This window comes from Microcaecilia unicolor, chromosome 5 (assembly GCF_901765095.1).
Source record: "Microcaecilia unicolor chromosome 5, aMicUni1.1, whole genome shotgun sequence".
NCBI lineage: Eukaryota > Metazoa > Chordata > Amphibia > Gymnophiona > Siphonopidae > Microcaecilia > Microcaecilia unicolor.
Window position 1 is genome coordinate 166,782,228 of NC_044035.1, and position 20,573 is coordinate 166,802,800.

General features: G+C 42.1%; 1 protein-coding gene across 4 annotated transcripts in view; it reads left to right on the forward strand.

Moving 5' to 3' along the window:
* The window catches only part of CUEDC2 (CUE domain containing 2), a 67,544-nt gene that overhangs the window by 13,048 nt on the left and 33,923 nt on the right, over window positions 1-20,573 (forward strand). For 2 of the 4 annotated variants that reach the window (XM_030203551.1, XM_030203554.1), the window contains exons 2-4: window positions 12,236-12,321; window positions 15,911-16,054; window positions 16,610-16,671. In XM_030203551.1, coding sequence (XP_030059411.1) covers window positions 12,254-12,321; window positions 15,911-16,054; window positions 16,610-16,671 — 274 coding nt within the window. In that variant the 5' untranslated portion in view covers window positions 12,236-12,253. Of the gene's footprint in view, window positions 1-10,548; window positions 10,613-10,791; window positions 10,904-12,235; window positions 12,322-15,910; window positions 16,055-16,609; window positions 16,672-20,573 lie in introns of those variants that run through there. The other 2 variants (XM_030203552.1, XM_030203553.1) reach the window with 2 other exon arrangements.

The following is a 20,573-nucleotide window of genomic DNA, read 5'->3' on the forward strand; positions in this document are numbered from 1 at the left end:
ATAAGGAGTCTGTTGAGGCTTTTCCTCCAGGAAATCACAAGCAGTAGCAAGATCACATTGAGGGACTTAGATAATAAGGAGGATATTATTGATTGATGGGTTACTCTAATAAGTACATGCACCATGAAGTGTCTTACAATAAATATTAAATGAAATGTACAATTTGCAAGAGAAAAAAAATGTAGGAATCTTATTAATTTGTGGTAATGGAGGTTTTGGTGTTTGTTTTGTTTTTAGAAATTATTGTATAATTTGGTTTAAAATTGTAATTCCTGATGTTCAGTTTTTGTCTGTTTCCCACAATGAACTTTGTAGTATTTTATGGGTTATAAGACTGTAGTAGTAATAATAATAATAATAGGAGAACTTAATTTACTGTCAGGTAATCATAGCAAGTAAACAAGAGGGGGGGAGAGAGAGTGAGGGCATTACATGGTATTGGCACTCGTATCTATGAATTCTAGACAGCAATGGGATTGGACCAGGATTAAGCTCAATGGAGGAACCCCTGACTACAATATTAAGTCTTTAGGTTAGTTTTAAATGCTTTATGTGAAGTTTCAAGCCTAAGATCCAAGAATAAACTGTTTAGAGGGTACAGAGAGCATACAGTAAGACTATCCAGTAGTCATTAAATAGTATTAATTTAGTTGCCCACAACAAAACGGAGACGTAGCTCAATGGTTCCCATGAATGGGATGCAAACATACCAGACTATAATCTATTTAGGAAGGATAGAGAGGGTCGAAAAGGTGGAGGGGTAGCTCTGTATGTAAAGAATGATATCATGGCGACTGAAATGATAGGGACCTGGGGAAAAGAAGAAGCAATATGGATCACCTTAAAAAGAAAGGATAGAACCTCTGTCCACGTGGGTGTTGTCTACCGAGCCCCGACACAATTAGAGGAACTAGATAAAGATCTGATCGCAGATATTCAAAAATTAGGAAAGAAAAAAGAGGTTCTGTTGATGGGAGATTTCAATCTGCCGGATGTAGATTGGAAGGGTCCGTCTGCAAAATCGGAAAGAAGTAGAGATATTGTGGATGCTTTCCAAAGTGCTCTGCTCAGACAAATGGTGACGGAACCCACGAGGGAGGGAGCGACGCTGGATCTGGTACTCACAAATGGGGATAGTGTGTCAAATGTCCGAGTGGGTGCACACCTGGGAAGCAGTGACCATCAAACGGTTTGGTTTGATATGACGGCTGAAGTGGAGGGCGGTCACTCTAAACTCAAAGTCCTGGATTTCAAGCGTGCTGACTTTAGTAAAATGGGGGAATACCTGAGGAAGGAGATGATGGGCTGGGAGGACGTACGAGAAGTGGAAGGACAGTGGTCCAGGCTGAAGGAAGTAATAAATAGGGCCACAGACCTTTATGTAAGGAGAGTAAATATAAGCAAGAGAAAAAGAAAACCGATGTGGTTCTCCAAGAAAGTGGCTGAGAAAATAAAGACCAAAGAGTTAGCGTTCCAGAAATATAGAAAATCTCAAGAAGAGGAACACGGGGAGGAATACCGGGTGAAACTGAAAGAAGCCAAGAGAGAGATACGTCTGGCGAAGGCGCAAGCGGAAGAACAAATGGCAAGAAATGTAAGGAGAGGAGACAAAAATTTCTTCAGGTATATTAGTGAAAGGAGAATGACTAAAAAGGGAATTGTGAGACTAAAAGATACAGCGAAACGCTATGTAGATAATGGTGAAGAAAAAGCCAATTTGCTAAATACATACTTTTGTTCTGTTTTCACTGAAGAAAATCCTGGAGAAGGACCGAGAGGGACTGGCAAAAGTACACCTGAGAATGGAGTGGATAGAGCACCGTTCACGGAAGAGAGTGTGTATCAACAACTTGGAAAGCTAAAGGTGGACAAAGCCATGGGACCGGACGGGATCCACCCCAGAATATTGAGGGAGCTCAGGGAGGTTCTGGCGGGTCCTCTTAAAGATTTGTTTAATAAATCCTTGGAGACGGGAGAGGTTCCGAGGGATTGGAGAACGGTGGATGTGGTCCCTCTTCACAAAAGTGGTGATAGGGAAGAAGCTGGAAACTACAGGCCGGTAAGCCTCACTTCGGTTATTGGAAAAGTAATGGAAGCCATGCTGAAGGAAAGGATAGTGAATTTCCTGGAAGCCAATAAGTTGCAAGATCCGAGGCAACATGGTTTTACCAGAGGGAAATCGTGCCAAACGAATCTCATTGAATTCTTTGATTGGGTAACTGGAGAATTAAATCATCGACATGCTATAGATGTAATCTACTTAGATTTTAGCAAAGCTTTTGACACGGTTCCCCACAGGAGGCTCTTAAATAAACTCGATGGGCTGAAGATAGGTCCCGAAGTGGTGAACTGGATTAGGAACTGGTTGACGGACAGACGACAGAGGGTGGTGGTAAATGGAGTTGGCTCGGAGGAGGGAAAGGTGAGTAGTGGACTGCCTCAGGGATCGGTGCTGGGGCCGATTCTGTTCAATATATTTGTGAGTGACATTGCTTAGGGTTAGAAGGTAAAGCTTGCCTATTTGCGGATGATACTAAGATTTGCAACAGAGTGGACACCCGGGAGGGAGTGGAAAGCATGAAAAAGGATCTGAGGAAGCTAGAAGAATGGTCTAAGGTTTGGCAATTAAAATTCAATGCGAAGAAATGCAAAGTGATGCACTTAGGGATTAGAAACCCAAGAGAGACTTATGTGTTAGGCGGGGAGAGTCTGATAGGTACTGAGGGGGAGAGGGATCTTGGGGTGATAGTATCCGAGGATCTGAAGGCGACGAAACAGTGTGACAAGGCGGTGGCTGTAGCGAGAAGGTTGCTAGGCTGTATAGAGAGAGGTGTGATCAGCAGAAGAAAGGAAGTGTTGATGCCCCTGTACAAGTCGTTGGTCAGGCCCCACCTGGAGTATTGTGTTCAGTTTTGGAGGCCGTACCTTGCGAAGGATGTTTAAAAAAAATGGAAGCGGTGCAAAGAAAAGCTACGAGAATGGTACGGGATTTGCGTTCCAAGACATATGAGAGACTTGCTGACCTGAACATGTATACCCTGGAGGAAAGGAGGAACAGGGGTGATATGATACAGACGTTCAAATATTTGAAAGGTATTAATCCGCAAACAAATCTTTTCCGGAGATGGGAAGGCGGTAGAACGAGAGGACATGAAATGAGGTTGAAGGGGGGCAGCCTCAGGAAAGATGTCAGGAAGTATTTTTTCACGGAGAGGGTGGTGGATGCTTGGAATGCCCTCCCGCGGGAGGTGGTGGAGATGAAAACGGTAACGTAATTCAAACATGCGTGGGATATGCATAAAGGAATCCTGTGTAGAAGGAATGGATCCTCAGAAGCTTAGCCGAAATTGGGTGGCGGAGCAGGTGGGGGGAAGAGGGGTTGGTGGTTGGGAGGCGAGGATGGTGGAGGGCAGACTTGTACGGTCTGTGCCGGGGCCGGTGGTGGGAGGTGGGACTGGTGGTTGGGAGGCGGGAAGTACTGCTGCGCAGACTTGTACGGTCTGTGCCCTGAACAAGGCAGGTACAAATCAAGGTAAGGTTTACACATATGTTTGTCTTGTTGGGCAGACTGGATGGACCGGGCAGGACTTTTTCTGCCGTCATCTACTATGTTACTATGTAAAACTATCAGATCACAAGGTCTCTGTGCGCCCCCCCCCCCCCCCCCCCCCCCCAATAACTGTCTTGAGCAGTTTATCCAGAAGACTGCTCCAGTCATCCCAGCTTGTGCTTTTCATATGTCCTCCATGTCCCTATCACTTTGAATCCTTTCTTTTAATTTCCTAAAGCGAAATAGGTTAGTTCATTGAAATTTCAAGGTTGGGGTGTGCCACAATGTCATTTACTTGGAAATTGCCCTGCCTTTGGTTAATAGTCATAGTCATATGCACATTTCTGTGCTAAATTATAGGATCACGAAATGTTCACACATTTCCTTGATTTCTTTGAGCATTTTTGTTAGAACCAGGCCTAGAAGTGCATTGGATAGTTTAATACTTCGGGGTTTTTTTTTTTACAGAACAAATTTTCATGCGTTTATATTGCTTTCTTCATTCTCAATTTCTCACGGTTAGCATGACATGCATAACCTGAAAAGATTCTGTACTCTCTAATCTCCCTGCAACCTGTGGGGCAGAGACAGTTGCAAAATAGTTTGTTTCAAATGTCAAGTAGTTGGAGACCGAGGGAGAGGGGGAGGCTGAAAAGATCAATAGAAGCTTCAGTAGTTCTGTTCCTGGTTATGTATCTCTACTGCTGCTCCTCTGTCACATTCATGCAGGTGATTAAAGAGTCCACAGCTTCTGCCAACTCTATTGATCTGAGCAAATGATTAGAGACTAATTTATAGACCTTACCCAGTGGTTTGACAAGGTGGATTAGGCTTTATTGTCAAATAAACTGGATACAATTGGGTTGTCAAAATGGTTATCGAGTGGTATGGAGGTCATCCTTCACATCACTTAGCAAATGGAGAGAATAGGGATCCCAATCCATTTCCAGTGACCTGGGGGAGGTAAGCCAGGTGACTCCTTAGCTTCACTTGATACACTTACCACCGCATTGATCTGCATTACAGTATGAAATATGCTTCCTTTTTAGGGAGTACAGGTAGCAATAACATCTAGTGACCACCAATCACTTTCATATTGATATCCAGAGCGATCCCTTAGATTTTGTGCAATCTGATTGATAGCATCTGATGCCTTTAAACATTCATAAAGGTTATTATTTCATTTTAAAACATTGTTAGTCTTTCCAACGCAGTGGAAGTTGGAAATAATGTATTCAGAATGAGTGCCTGGGGACAAAATAACTCCCTGAAAGTTTAATGGAATGGGATGAAACCTGGCATGTGGAAAAAAAAACAGTAAAAAGACACACTGAGTTTAAAAATGAACCAGATCCGACTAGGGGTTCCAAAGGAGGAGGCATTGCCTATTGTTTAGAGCGGTGGGCTGATAACCAGGGGAGCTGGGTTCAATTATATACAGCAAAGAGGAAAGTGGAACACCCAACATAAATAACCAAAAACATTTCTACTAAGCAGTCCACAATTAGATTGTAACATTGCAAGGTCAAAAAACTTCAGTTCCTATGAATCTACACAAAAATAGAAAAGGAGGGGGGGGGGGGGAAACCTCAACCTAATCCAGAACAAACTGTTAATATCTGGACTTCAAAGGGTAAAGTACCTCATTGGCTGAAAAAAAAAAATCTGTGAACAGCTGATGCAACTAGTGGGCCCTTGCTAAACACAGATAAGTTTCTGTTTCTCGCGTTTGGTTTGCATTGAAGGACAATTGAATATATTTGTGTGATTATTTGCATTCATCAATCGCTTTTGAGGAGGTATTTTCAGCCAATGAGGTAACTGACCCTTTGAAGTCCAAAAACTAACAATTTTGTTCTGGATTGGGTTCTGAGGCTTTTTCCTCCTTTTCTATTTTTGTGTAGTTTTATAGGAACTGAAAGGATTTGTTTTGGGTTGGTTTTTTTTTTTTTTTTTTTTTTGGTGGGGGGGGTGACCTTGCAATGTTACAATCTGAATTGTGCATTGTTTGGTGGAAATTGGTTATGTTAAACTGGGTTCAATTTCTACTGCAGCTCTTCATGTCCCTGGGCAAGTCACTTAACCCTCCATTGCCCCAGGTATAAAAGCTTAGACTGTGAGCCTATTAGGCACAGAGGAAGTACATGTATGTAATATGTTAAATTGCTTTGTACTAAAGAAAGGCAGTATATCAAATCTAGTAATAATAAAATAGAACAGAATGGTGCAATGCATTTCTATGGAAGAAGTCCACCTTCTGCAGCAGAGAAACTTACCTACAGTGAAATATAGCTAGTTTCAAACTGCCTCTCCCTGTTCTTTCCAACCCTCCAACTGGTCCACCCCCGAACACTTTTCCTTCACAACTGCTCCAACCCCAAAACTAGCCTCCACACCCCACAAAACTGCATCCAACCCCCTCACAGCCCTTCCACCACACTGCATACTACCCCCACATGGGCCATCTCCAGAAATACTCCCTGCAACTGCCTGACTCAGAATTGTCCCAGGATCCTGCAAACTTCCTCCAGTCTCACATGTACCCCATCATGTGCTCCACGATGCAAGCTGCTCCAACTCCCAAAAGATACCCAGCAAAGTGTACCCCTGGTCCCACAGACATAAGCAGAGCACAGACCAGAATTACTAATTATTCCCTAACTATGATATATTGCATTCTAAGGGACTCTTACTAAGCTGTGGTAAGGACTAAAAATCAGTCATTTACCCCAATGGTAAAAATGGCCTTAGTGTGCAGGAATGACCCATGTAAGGATGCACTAAGGCCACTTTTTACTGTAGTGTAGTAAAGGGGCCCCTGTGTTATTCAGATATGTTTCATAACCTTTATTATTTTTACTATGAAGCCTACTGACCCCTCCCCCCCCCCCCCCCCCTATTTTTAAAGGAGTGCTAGCTGCTCGTGGTATGGTAATACCAACACAGCACATTCAGAGTAAAATTTGTAAATAGTGGAAAGTTTAGAAGCAAAGTAAGTTTAGAAGCAAAGTAATTGGCCAGAGCTTCAGCAGAAGGATGGGCTGAAGAAGAAGAATTAGGTAACAATAAATTTTCCTGCAACAAACCAAATAACTTCTTCAGATTGCATTTCTCAATTCCCACCAACTGTGAATAGTATGATCGTCTAGCCTTCCAAGAAACCTTGCCTCCTTTCTTAAGTTTCTGCCAGCATCATTCTAACCTGCAACATTTCCTCTTGGCTCTAATAGTTCACTAGAATACCAAGGTGATTTCATCTTTCTCCCAGAATTAACTTCTCTTGAGCCAGAGAAATTTTCAGACCTAAAGGAGCCTCCCAAGGTGATCTTATGTGTTGTTATAATGTATAGCAAGTGCTCTATTGACTCTTAGTGACAGTAATCTGTCATGAAGAATACACAGCTCTTGGTTTAGGTTAGAAATGTTCATGCATTAGTATGCCTTAAATCATTTTGGATAGACTAACATTTTAACGTATTAAGTTGATTTTTCATGCATTTAGAAACTTTTATTAAATCAAATGTGTGAAACCAACCAAAAAAATATGAAGTTCTGTGAAAAGGCTAAATGAACCAAAAACCTTCAACCTATGCACATTCACGATATTCATTCATTTTTAGAGGGAAGCAAAAGAAAGCAATAACACAATGAAGGGGGATTTTCTTGTGTTTTAAACTCAGGAACAGACAGATGCAGTAAGCTTTATTGTAGACAGTGGTTTTTATAGATGCCTGAAGGTGTATAATATTTGCATAATGTACATTTCACCTTAGCTGATCATTGATTAATGTTGGGGAAATGCTGCTTGAAAGCTTCCAGACCCTGCAAACCATTATTTTGAAAAGCAGAGGTTAAACCAGTAGCTGCTTTTAGAAGATCCAAGTCAAGCCTGCTCAGTCTTTTAGTTGAGATCATTTTTTCTTGCTGTCTCAGCTATTACTTTGTGACAGCAGATGATGAAGCGTAGGCGTTCCTTCTTCTATTATAACATCACCAGAAGATGAGTTGATTGCTCATAACATCATCAAATAACAAAGAGAACAAAGCCTGAACAGAATAATCCAATGTAATTGAGTTGTAATTGCTGGGCTAAAATCATGATTGTAACCAGAACCTAAGCAAAACTGACCTGAAATTCATAAATTAGGCATAGACCCAAACTTTAAACAGCGATTTCTAAAAGCCTTTCCCTTACCCTTATTTCTTTTTACCTTGTCCCTTCTATCCCTTCTAATTTAATTGTATTTGAATAACCACTGGTCTGGCAATAGCCTTATCAGTACATTATAAGCCACTTTGAGCCTGCACACCTGGGAAAAGGTGGGGTATAAATGTGCTAAATAAATAAAAACCTTTCCCTCTCCTGAGTGCAGAGAACTAGCACAGATAGATACATATATACCAATACACACACAAAAGCATTCATGGATGCACATAAAGGCTGATTTTCAAAAGCTTATTGGAGACCTATGAGTGTGTGTAAGTTAGTCTTGTGCATTCATTATAGATTTTGAGCTGCCTAAAAATGGATGCATGATTTCATTACACACACACGCACATTTTACCTGTACCGAATATAGCATCAAGTTTGAGAAGGGGGGGTGCACGTTAATGATTTACACATGTAACCTTAAATTTTCAAAAAACAACACACGTAAATGGTATGCTATTTCTGCACATATTTTTTGACCAGTTTTTGCACGTATAGGGGAGCATTGTATAAATGGTGCAGAGTGCGTCTATAAACAGTGCTCTGGGTTGAGTGCCGTTTATAGCAAAAGAGGGGCCCTAATGCCTCTGCTTTGGACCACTTCTCAAATGGTCACAGTTCAGATAGGCTGTAGTTTGCCAAGGAAATGAGGAAAATGCTTCTCTCACTTCTGAATATTTGGATTCCTTACAGATATCAGTTTTATGATGTAAAAAAATAGTGAAGTGCTAAGTAACAGATTAGTTCCTGAACACATGTAGGGCATGAAACTTTTCTGCTTGCACAGGAGTTCATTTTCAGTAGTTATGAGTACATGTTCAACCATGGAAAAAAACAAACTGTTTTTTAAACATAAGTTACACACATAAGTGGATTTTTGAAGATCAGATGGCAATGCAGCCAGTCTCCCCCAGATTCTATATATGGCACTGAAAACTTTGCACAGATCAAAGATGCACATGCAAATTGATCAGCTAATGAACCATTAACTTGCACTGAATTGATAATTATTTGCAGTTATTTGGCCATTTGTATTTGCACACGCATCTGCCTGCACCCTATTCAATAACCCTGTGCGCCTAAATCCCCTAGTGCATAACTCAGAAGTGGGCATGGCCAAGGGAGTGGCAGGGGCATTCCGAAAAGCTGCATGTGGGGTTATAGAATAGCCTCATTTCTGTGACAAATACTCAGAATTGGGCGCTGGCACACCAGGTTTCAGCTGGTGTAAATTCCATTGCAGAAGCCAACTGTAGTCCAGTCCTGGAGGTACCCCTTGCCAGTCAGGTTTTCAGGATATTCAAGCGGTTCCCAAACTGTGCGCCATGGCAGCCTGGTGCGCTGCAGCGAACTCTCGGGGTATCACGGCGCATCACTCCCTACTTCCCCTCACGCAAGTCCAGCATCTGCCACTTCCTGCTTATTCCCTTGCCTCCGCTGCAGTGCTTGCAGCTTACATTTTCGGCCCGCCCGCCTGCCTGCGATTCACACGGGCACTGCATGTACTCCTCTTCCGTGTCCAGCCCTCGCAACAGGAAGTAGCATCAGAGAGAGACGCTACGTGGCAGACTGGGAAGGGCCCTGAGTGCCTGTGTGAATCGCAGACAGTCCGAAAATGTAAACTGAAAACACTAGCGGCACTGGGGGAAGGAGAAGGAAGTGGCAGTGATCCTGGACCTGCAGGAAAGAAGGTAGCGAGCAATGCTGGTTTAGGGAAGGCAGAGGTGTGCAGGTATGAGAGGCAGGGGCTGCAGAGATGTGCTGGTGTGAGAGGGGGGCTGCAATGAGGCAGAGGTGTGCTGGTGTGAGAGGAGGGGCCTGCAGGGAAAGGCAGGCCCATGGGGAGGGGCGTGGAGACCCATGTGACTGGGGGGGTGCCGTGAACGGAAAAAGTTTGGGAACCCCTGGGGTATCTACAATATGTGTGAAAGATTTGCATATAGTGGAGGTAGTGTATGCAAATCAACTCCTTGGCTAACCAGAGCCTGCCTGAACTGTGACCATTTGAGAAGTGGTCCAAAGCAGAGGTATCCGGAGGCTTTCTTTTGCTAGCATCAGCAGTTTTTCTTAGGTAGGTTCCTTTTTTTTTATCTTGCCTATTTCCAAGCCATTACATGACAACCCTATTGAAACTTTGTGCAAGTGTGCATTCTCTCCAGACAGTAGGAATTGGTGTCTGCATGAAGTCTGGGGCCTTCTCTCTGATGGAGGCTGGGTCCTGGTTTCTGCCAGTCCAGCCAAACTTGGGTCTTCCACACAACATTAGGGCTATTACACCATCCCAGAATTATATATTTACAAGAAGTCTGTATGACTGGGATGCAACTGTTAACGTGTCTACACAATAGTGCAAAAAATGAAACAAAAGGGCCCCTGTTTCGGAAGAATTCCTTTGAGCCTGACCTGGAGACCTTTGCTATTTTGACTGGCAGAACAGCTGTCTGTGTTCTCTCAGGTATTCTCATTCCAGCCATTCCATATTGACCTTTTCAGGAGGGAGATGCTAATCCAGTTTTTACCCACGCACTACCTCCCCCCACCCTTCCCCGTGAGCTCTGTCTTGAAACCAAAACTGCCTTACCCACTGTAATTTCCCGGCAGTCAACGTACAGTTAAACATAGAAGCTGCAGCTGGGGAGTTGCTGTGGCCTTGATGCTGTTCCCCTGGAACTGTGAAGCCAATTTGTGAAGGTTTTCAGTAGAATCACTGCACTGCCCAGGCCCTATAGGTTGTTGGAAGGACTGGCTATTGTTAGAGCCACAAACACTTTTTAGTGTGAAGAGGAGACTGGGAGATTGCCACCAGGGACACAGTCTTTCAGTGCTCTGCTGTCCGTTTCATTTTATCTCGGGTTAGTAGTGATATAGTCTTTGTGCTGGTATGTTGCGCAGATCCAGTTCTAAATTAAGAACATATCATTCTCAAAACATACCCTGGTAAGTGGTACTATTATTGGCAGCTGCAGCGTTGACGGCAACGCAGACTGAGCTTGGAAACAGATCCGTACTTGTAGAGCTGGAGTTATAATGCATATCGGTAGAGCACTGCCCAGTGTGTGGTGTAGTGTGTTCATCCCCATTGCTTTCAGTCTGATGCTAGTAACTTACTGGGAAACTTCAAATAGAGATTTGAATGAATAAAGGTTGGTATGCTTTAAAGTGTATTTTGCTCAGTGTAAATCTCTGATTGCTGAAAGTGTGCACACACAGATACCGTGTCAGTCTACTTAGGATCAATGTTTTTAATTTAACGAATGGACACAAAATAAGCTCCTTTGGTTGAACTTGATCTTTTGTCTTTAAAGGGAAATGGGACTTGATATACTGCCTTTCTGTGGTATTTTGCAACTACATTCAAAGCGGTTTACATATATACAGGTACTTATTTTGTACCTGGGGCAATGGAGGGTTAAGTGACTTGCCCAGAGTCACAAGAAGCTGCAGTGGGAATCAAACCCAGTTCCCCAGGATCAAAGTCTGCTGCTCTAACCACTAGGCTACTCCTCCAAGTGATGCGAGGGCTGGTAAAATAGGAATAGTTGGTATTTTGCAGATTTATATAGCTGTGCTGAAACTATACAATTTAAAACAATAGTAATGACATAACCTGTTTATTTTATCATCCCCACCTTAGTAATTCCCTTATCTCTTATTTGTCCTAATTAGATTTTAAGCTCTGTCCAGCAGGGACTGTCTCTTCATGTTCAAGTGTACAGCACTGAGTACGTCTAGTAGCGCTATAGAAATAAGTAGTAGTAGTACTGTAGTAATCTTAAATGTCAAATGAATTAACCCCCTAATTCTATAATAGTTGCCAAAATTGTGCACAATTTAATTGAACAAGCCATTTAGTGCCAATAATTGGCTTTTTAACAAGCAATTGGCACTAATTGAAATCAGCATGTGCACACATTTAAATGTAGGCGTGTCCTGGAAAAGGAGGCGCGGAAATGGGAGGGTCATGGGTGTTTTGGGGCGGGACGTGGATTCCAGTTACACAGTTATTTAATAAGGGGGTTCCGTACGTAAATTTAGGCAGAGGCATTTGCATCCTATTTCGTTAGTGCAAAAGGACATGCCTAAATTTATGCGTGACCCCTGCGCTTAAGCGCTGTTCTATAAACCACACCAAAATAGAACAGTGCTTAAGCGTTCTTTTTCAGCGCTGATTTTTTTTCTTTTTAGGCACAATTTATAGAATTCACTCCTAAATGTTTTTCTCATAGACGCAACATAGGAAAAAGCCCTTAATATATAGGACCTTAAAACTATAAGCAAGTGGCAGCCGTTACAGCAAAAAAAAAAAAAAAAAAAGGAGAAACAGCAAAGGAGCTAAAATAAAAATGAAGGGTGTACCTAAGTTGAGTGTTTACAAAGTGACTATCTTTTCAGATTTCTTTTCCATTCTACCTGTCCTGACCGTGCACTTTAAAATCCAATTGTTTTGTTTGGGGTTTTTTTTTTCCCTCCTGTAGAGATTCATCTGTGGAAACATGGAAAACATCATTCGAGATTCACTAACTGATTTCATACAATCCCACATCCCTGAAGCTGACCTCAGGTAGGAACATATTCTCTCTCCCTCTTTCTTTTTTTTTTTTTTTCCTCATGTGCTGAAAAACAGATCCTTCAGCAATCAGAAGGGACTTGCCATCCTGCTTCATCCTCAAAGGAAATCATATTACTTAGCCGTAGCTGATGTTCTCTATGGACTGCAGGATGCAAATTCTCACATCCTGATCCTCCTCCCCCTACAGTTGTATTCTATTCTCAGCCTGAAAAGAGTGAGAAGGGTCTGCACAATTGTGGCAGGCAGGAAGTGACGTGTGCAACAGGCTTCTTAAAAGCTTTTCAATGTATCTAAGCTGCAAGCTCCATTTGTGGCATCACCTTTCAATGATGCTTGTATCCTGCTGCCCACGGAGAACACCTGCTACAAGTAGGGCTGTGGAGTCGGTACACCAGACCTTCAACTCCGACTCCTACTGATATTAGGCTTAAAAGTTTTTGCGCTGAATCTAAAGTACTGATAAATATAACATTATTTCCTAGTACTTTACATTCAGGACAGATATACACTGTTGGTCCCAAAAAAACAGCAAGTCAGACGATCCGCAAAATCCAACGTGGAGACAAACAAAACAGATCAGTCAGTAGTACAAATAAAAATTTTACTGTAATGTAATTGCCTGACACAGTCTGTGTTTCGCCCAGAAGGGCTACGTCAGTGTCAAGCCTCTTAAGACTTGTTTAACTTTAAAGTCTCAATATCTTGAAGTATAACCTTGGCACACCAGTACACACCTGAAGTCTCTATTATTTTCTGAAGTTTATTGAATAAATCACAGATAATTTACTCACAGTCAGATGTTCAGAAGTGTTGCCCCAGGGCACAGAGACTCCGTAATTCTGAGAGCTGTTTCAGTGGTTGGAGGTAGAAATCTGAAGAGAGGCAGCTTTATTGCAGAGGTGAGAAATAGTTGAACAGATAGAAGTGGCTCAGAGCTGGGTGACTGGAGAGTGCGATATCTCATTAGGAAGATATATTCAAGGTAAAAAACCAAGTTCGTTTCAGGGAGTTTTAGCAGGACAAGTGCTGTCTGAAGCAAGATGGAGAATGCCTCAAGGGGAGGGAGAGGCTAAGAAGGGCTCACACAGGCCCAGGGAGGAGGGGCTAAATAGACCAATGGGGACAGTGCCTGCCATCGGGTAGCAAGGGTTGGTCCTAGACAGCCCTCGATTGGAGGCAAAGGTCATACCTGGCTGACCTCTCAGGACAGAGATAGTAAGAATGACCAGGAAATAACAGGTAGACAAAAGAGCCAAGCTTGGCTGAGAAAGAGAGGAGGTCTGGGCAGCAGCACACCCAATGATAACAGTTCTTATACAGACAGACAAGTGTGGCTGCATTGGGTGTACCGACCTGATTGTTATCGATCCAAGCGTAAAGATAAATGGTTCATATTACTAAGACACGCTGTTGAGACAACACCTTCTGCCAGCCATTCATTCTCTGTCCAGCAACTTCTTCATGTTCCAGCAAGATGGCGCCCCAACCCACTGAATTGGCCATGAAACAGTCTGGATCTCCATACGGTGGACTACCAGATTTGGGGGATTTTGCAAGAGTGAGTCTACTGCTGCCAGATCTGTGAAGTCAACCATCTGAAAGAACTATTGATTGAAGATTGTTGCCACTTTGATCAGAGTATCATTGACAGAGGAGTGAACCAGTAGTGGATCAACAGCATAAATGTATTCGTGCGAGAGGGAGACACTTTGAACATCAGATTTAAATATTCAGACCGTTCAAGTTGGCATCTCTAATGTTAAGGTGGATTTCTATGAAACCATACACAACATTGTTTGAAATAGATGTCACTTTGTGCATGTAAAATTTTAATTAATTTAATGCAGGTTTGCAAAATGTTTAGGGGGCTCACTTTTTACCGGACACTGTATTTATTTACTTTGCTGCTGCTTTTTTTGTGATGGATATAGTTTTTAATCCAAATGTCTCGTTAGCTATTGAATATAGAGATGCAGTTTATACCTACGACATTAATCTATTTTATATAATCGGTCATTTCTTTATGGCGTGATTGAAACAGGTCTAGACCAAAATGTCTTAACTTTTAGCCCTGGACATTTTTGCTTTTTTCCATTATGGCAGAAAAACGTCAAAGTTTGGGGGATTCTCAAATCTCACCCCCAACATGCCTCCTTGTGATTTGGACACACTTTATAGCATAGGAGCCAACTTTTCAAAATCATTGGAAATAACCCCTCCCTGGACAAATACATGGAATTTTCTCAATATTGGGGGTGCTCAAGCACCCACAGAGCCGGCTCCTATGCTTTAGAGAAAAACATCTCAAATCTAAGTTTAAAAAAAAATCATGATTTGGACGTTTTTCAGAGAAAAAATGTCTAAATGCTATTTTATACTATTTTTCAGATGTTTTTCTCTTTTGAAAATGAGTCGAATAGTCAGTCACACATATTTAAACACACATGTACAGATGCACAACAACAGATAAACACAGAAAACAGATACATGCAGGAGTTGGAAAGGATTCCATGAGCCATGCTCTGCATGCTTTCCCCACTTCTTTTCTCTTCTGTATAGCTCCCATATTTCCTTTTGTTTGCTCTCTTCCACACATTGACCCTCTTCCCTGAAATTCTTCCTCTTAACTGCAGATTTTTCCTTTCTCATCTTCGTCCTCCATGTTATGTATTTCCCCACCATCACTTTCCATGTGCCATATTGTTCTATTCCCCAAAATCTGTCTTGGCAGGAGAAGAGTTGTCAGGCCAGCAGAACAGGAACACATTGAAAGCATTTCACCTATAGAAATGGAGTACCCAGGAAGGGCGACCTTGGTGGGGGGGGGGGGGGGGGGGGAATGTGTGCTTTCATTGATATTGCCAGCTTGCTGAGTCTGCACCAGGCAGAGGATTAAGAGCTGGGCTATGGCTCTTCAACCTCAGATGCTTTTTCTAAGGATGAGCAGCACAGAATGGCATGCAAAACTGCCACACAAAGTATCAAGCTGCACATTTTTCAGGATCTAGGCATCCTTATCAAGTTTCAAGTTTATTTAGATTTAAGAATCGACTAGCCAGGAGTACCATCTAGGCATCTTAAAATTCAAGATAAGAAAACAATAAAGTGTACATATAGACAGACAATTGAAAGTTGGGGAAGTGGGGGAGGAACTCCTTATTTTCAAGTAAAAGAGGGGGAAGGAGAAGACAATAGGAATCCTGTTGGTAGTTCAACTGGGTGCTCTGCGAATAAAAGATTTAACTGAAAACATCTTGAAAGAGAAACATCTTGAGTTCAGTTTTAAAGGTTAAGAGTGCTTGGAAAATGTACTGCCTTGTTGTAATACCTGAAATAGACTCATTTATAGGTAGATAATATAGAGTTGTTTATTCACACATTTGCATATAACATTTTCCCAGTTTCAAGAACATAGTATCTCTGAACCTATTACCACAGGTCAAGATTTCTGATAAATTAATATGTAATTTCAGAGGTTTTATCTAGCTGTAAGCTGGTCCTGGTCCCCTCTAGCTGTATGATGTGACATTATAAAGGGAAGGTTACCTAATAAATAACTGCTCTTTTTTTGTGTCCACAGTGCGATGGATGAGGTGTTCTTTTCCTATATCACTAGTGTTCTTGAAGAGCTGGGCTCCCCAGATGCATCTGAAGAAAATTTTGATATGGAGACCTTTATGGAAATGATGGAGGGTTATACCCCAGGCTTTTCTAAAATTGACAGGTATGCTTTGAAGAAGTTTGCTCTGTGTGACAGTGGTACCAGCCACATGTCAGGAAAATAAATTGAATAGTAGAGCGACTGCATTTGGCTAATCTACCTGATTCTAGAGTGCTATAAGATATTTAGGTGTGGCAAACTAGAGTGTTTGTAGGTTTTGTTTATGACATTGCATTGCACTTTCTGTGGCTTATGACTCCAGTTAATGGAACTCTTAAAGGACACTTGACTCCTCTGACTGTATCATTAGGGGTTACCAGATGGTTCCATTTTATGGAAAATAGATTGATCCAATGCTGGTTTTACCCCATTATATATGACATGGATGAGGCATTCTGATCTTTTCCACTGATTTCTCTAAGAAAATCAGAACTACAAGTTTATGCATGCAGAGGAGAAAACCAGGACCAGATAGACCTTTATTTTAAAACAATTGAACCAGATGGTAATACATTGTCTTCAAGGATTTGCCCTTAGGAGGCTCTGGATAAGTAAAGAGTAGCTGCTGAACATTTCCCTGTTCTCTTGTATCAGTAGCTTTGGTATTTTCTCTTGCAGCATGGAAGTTTATGAGATGATGTTCGAACTCACAGGAAAGCTGAGAGATGCTGGCAGTACAGGTAAGTAGCATAATGAATAAATGTCAGGCTATAGCCAAGACTTATCCACTTCAGACATGGCAAAACCTTTGGGTGACTCCTGCCTCTGGAGGTATCCCCGAATTAGAACAATTGTGCTCCTTACAATCTTTGCCTTGGCTTCCTGACTCCCCAGGATTTAATTATCGGGAACAAGCATGAGTCTAAAACACTGAACAGTAGCTAGGTGTTTATGTCATTTGCAAGTATTCAAAGCAGATTGTGAGAAACTGTAGAAAGACCTTGCCAAGCTGGTATCTAAGTGGTAGATGAAATTAGATTTCCTCAAGTGAAAAGCAGTGCACATAGAGAAATAATCCTAACTATAATTACATACTGATGGGTTTCATATTAGGAGACCTTTTGTTACTGGAAACTGAGATATTCTGTGGGTATAACTGTCAAAAAAAGAGGATGCCTCTGAACTGGTAGAAGCGGCAGTCAGCAAGCAGCACGCAATAATAGCAGCAGGGTAGCCAGCAGCAGACAAGGATATCAGATACAGCAGTAACTGGCAATCTTGCTCATCTTTGAAATGTGAGTGCAGTGCCTTGGCTGGTTCACAGGTGAGGGAGCTGCCAGAGGGCCATCATGTGTTATCTGTGGAGTCGTCATTGATGATACATTTTGCATTCTGGTGCTGGTACTTTCACTCCCCCAGACTTTTGGCAGAGCTCGTATGCACCCTTTGATGTTTTTTTATGTTCTAGAACCTGCTTTTCGCCAACAGGTTGGGGTACTGGGGTAGAACCTGTTCTTGCTGTCTCTGAACAGAGCCTGGTCCTGGTGTCATTGTATCATTGGAGAGGCGAGGGGGTTGAATCCTTTCTTGTCGTTGGTGGGCAACCCAGGCTTGCCACTGGAGTGGGTTCCAGTGCCTTTAAGCAGTGGAGAATTGGAGGCTGTCGCTATCTGGGTCATCTGGTGGTCTTGGGGGGGGGATGTTTTCCCCTCATATGATCAGATCAAGCATGCATGGACCATCCAAAACAATCATTTGTTTCATTTTTTCCAGGTGAAGGGACTATTTCCTCTCTCTCTGGAGTGAAGGTTGTCCTCTAAACGAAGCTTTACTCAGCTGGACCGGTCTTCATGACCCTCCCATCCACTCTGAACAAACTATCCCAGTAGTACCAACTAGCTAGGGACTGCAGAAAGGCGACATACTTGGAGCCCTTAGCCAAACTATGGGAGGCGGACCTGGCTAAGGAACATTTGAGTAAGCAATTGCAAACGATATTTGAAGAGCTCTCTACAAGCACTCCCAATGTAGCTTTACAAGATATACAGTATAAAAGTTTGCATATATTATGAGATAGAGGGGTAAGAGGATGGGACTTTGGGAGGTTGACATTTGCATTAAATGTAGAGTCCCTATAGGATCTTATTTACACTCCTTGTTGGAGTGCCCAATCTCGGTTGCGAACCATAGAGAACACCTTGCAATGTTCTGTCCCCTCGTCTTATCCGGTGCTGTTTATGGGTAGTGGGGCCCCGTTGAGTAGGGCAGGGCTTACAGATGCTCAATGCAGATTTGTGTTGTAGTCTGTTCTGCTTGTTAAGAAATGTATATTGCAGTCCTGGGCTGACCAGACGGGCCCACAGGTTAGGGTGGCACACTGCTATGCAGGAAATGGTGGAATGGATCCTCATCCAACTTAAAATGACTGTGTCACTCAAGAAGGGTCAATATTGGGATATCTGGCACTGATATCTCACCCTGTCTGTGCCTGGGAACTCTGCAGAGGAGGGCCACGATCGAGCTTGAGGTGAATGCTTCTGATGTGAAGCCTATTGCGGAGGAGAGGGGGGTTTGAAGGGGGTGTTTGTATTGTCTGTGTTTGGTTCTCTGTTTTCTTCTGTTTGGATGTTCAGGAAGGGGTAGCACATCTATTTCTTTTCTTAGGGCAATATCCCTTCCTTACATTGGTGATTATCTTGCCATTGGTATTATTTTTATTGGAGACAAGTGTTTATTTCCTTTGGCATCGTTCCTGTTTGGACCTTTGTTTTTGTGTGCTGTACCTTGGCCCTAAACCAATAAAGATATTTTTAAAATAATAATACATTGGGAGAAAAAATTCTCAGAATGATCGTCTTTTAGTTGTGTGGAACAGTTTTACAGAATGATCATCTTTTTAGGTTGTTCGTAGAGTTTTGTTATTCGTAGAATTTCTTGAAGAGATTTATAACTCTGGTGTGCTCTGAACATTGCAAGCTGCCAAAGCCCTATTTTCTTGTTACTATGCAGAAATGCTAAAGATATGTTTGGGTGGGTTTTTAGATTTATTTTTCCAAACTGGAGGTAGTTTGACGCTTCTTATGGCCTTGGGGATTGAGTTCCACCATTTGGAGCACAAGTAGCTAAATTCTGCCGTGTAGATGGATTTGTAGACTGTTTTTGCAATTGGGCAGGTGAAGTAGTAGGTATCCCCTGGTTTTTGGGTTTGCATTTCATGGTGATACTGTAATCAGGTCTAGCATGTAATCTGGAGACATGCCAAACAGTATTTTGAAGATGTTTGTGCAGGTTTTGAAAAATTGTCTGGCCTTGATTGGGAGCCAGTGTAGCATTATGAGTAATGGGGTTGCTCTGTCATACTTCGACTTTCTGAATATCAATCTTGCTGCTGTGTTTTGGACAGTCTGTCAATTTTAGTGTGTTTTCTTTGCACCCAATGTATGCTGCATTGCAATAATCTAGTTGGGACAATATCAGTGTCTGTACTATAAGGCTTGTCTGGGGAAATAGACTCTAATTCTTCTCGTTTTCCTTAGCGTTTTAAAGCTTTTTGATATGACTGCAGAGACCTGGCTATCAAGAGACAGGTGTTTGTCGATAATAACTCCCAGTATTTTTAGTTGTGGTGCGATTGGGTACGTTTGTTGCTCTATTGTGAGGTTATGGTAAGTAGTGTAGTTCTGTAAGCTGGATAGAACAAGGAGGTTTTTTTTTCTCAATTTAATTTGAGTTTGAAAATTGTGGCCCAGTTTTCCATACGGTCCAGCCCTTTTCTTTTTTTTGTAATCTTATTCAGTATCTTGGTGATGTTGTTGTTGAATGTTATATGGATAGTGACATCATCGGCATATATGAATGGGTTGAATCCCATTTTTTCCAGTTTCTTGCCGAGTGTGACCATCATGATATTGAACAGTATAGGTGATATTGGGGAGCCCTGAGATACCCCACTTTCAGAGCTCCAGGCAGCTGAAAACTGATTGAACATCTTGACAAGATAGGATCTTGTTCTCAGAAAACCGTTAAACCAGGTTGCTATTTCTCCAGTGATCCCTAGGTTGTCAAGCAGGGTTGTTTGTGTTGTGTGATCCACTAGGTTGAAAGCGCTTGACATATCGAATTATAGCAGTAATGTTGACTGTCCTTGGCTTATTATTCTTCTGAATTTGGTGATCAGTGTTGTTACGACTGTCTGAGTGCTATGGTGTGGTCTGAAGCCAGATTGAGAACTGCGAAGGATTGAGAAATGTGTTAAGTAGTCCATTAGTTGTTGTGCTACTAGACCCTCCATCGTTTTGATCAGTAATGGTATTGAGGCCACGGATCTATAGTTTGTGAATTCATTGATCTTGCTGGTGGTGTTTTTAGAGATTGGAATGAGTATGATGTCGCTCTTTTCAGTAGGGAAAAGACTGTTCGAGAGCATGTATTTTATATGTTCAGTTAAGTGTTCAATGAACCAGTCTGGTGCGTTTTTCATCATGTAGTTGGGGCATCTATCTAAGAGACAGTTGGCATGTGCGTATATTGTCAGTAGTGCTTTAACTGAGCCGGTTATGGGTGTTTGAAAGAAGGACCAGGTCCAGTCTGCTTGTATGTGCTCGTTGGTTTCACATTCATGTAGGAAGTCTGTTAGGGATGA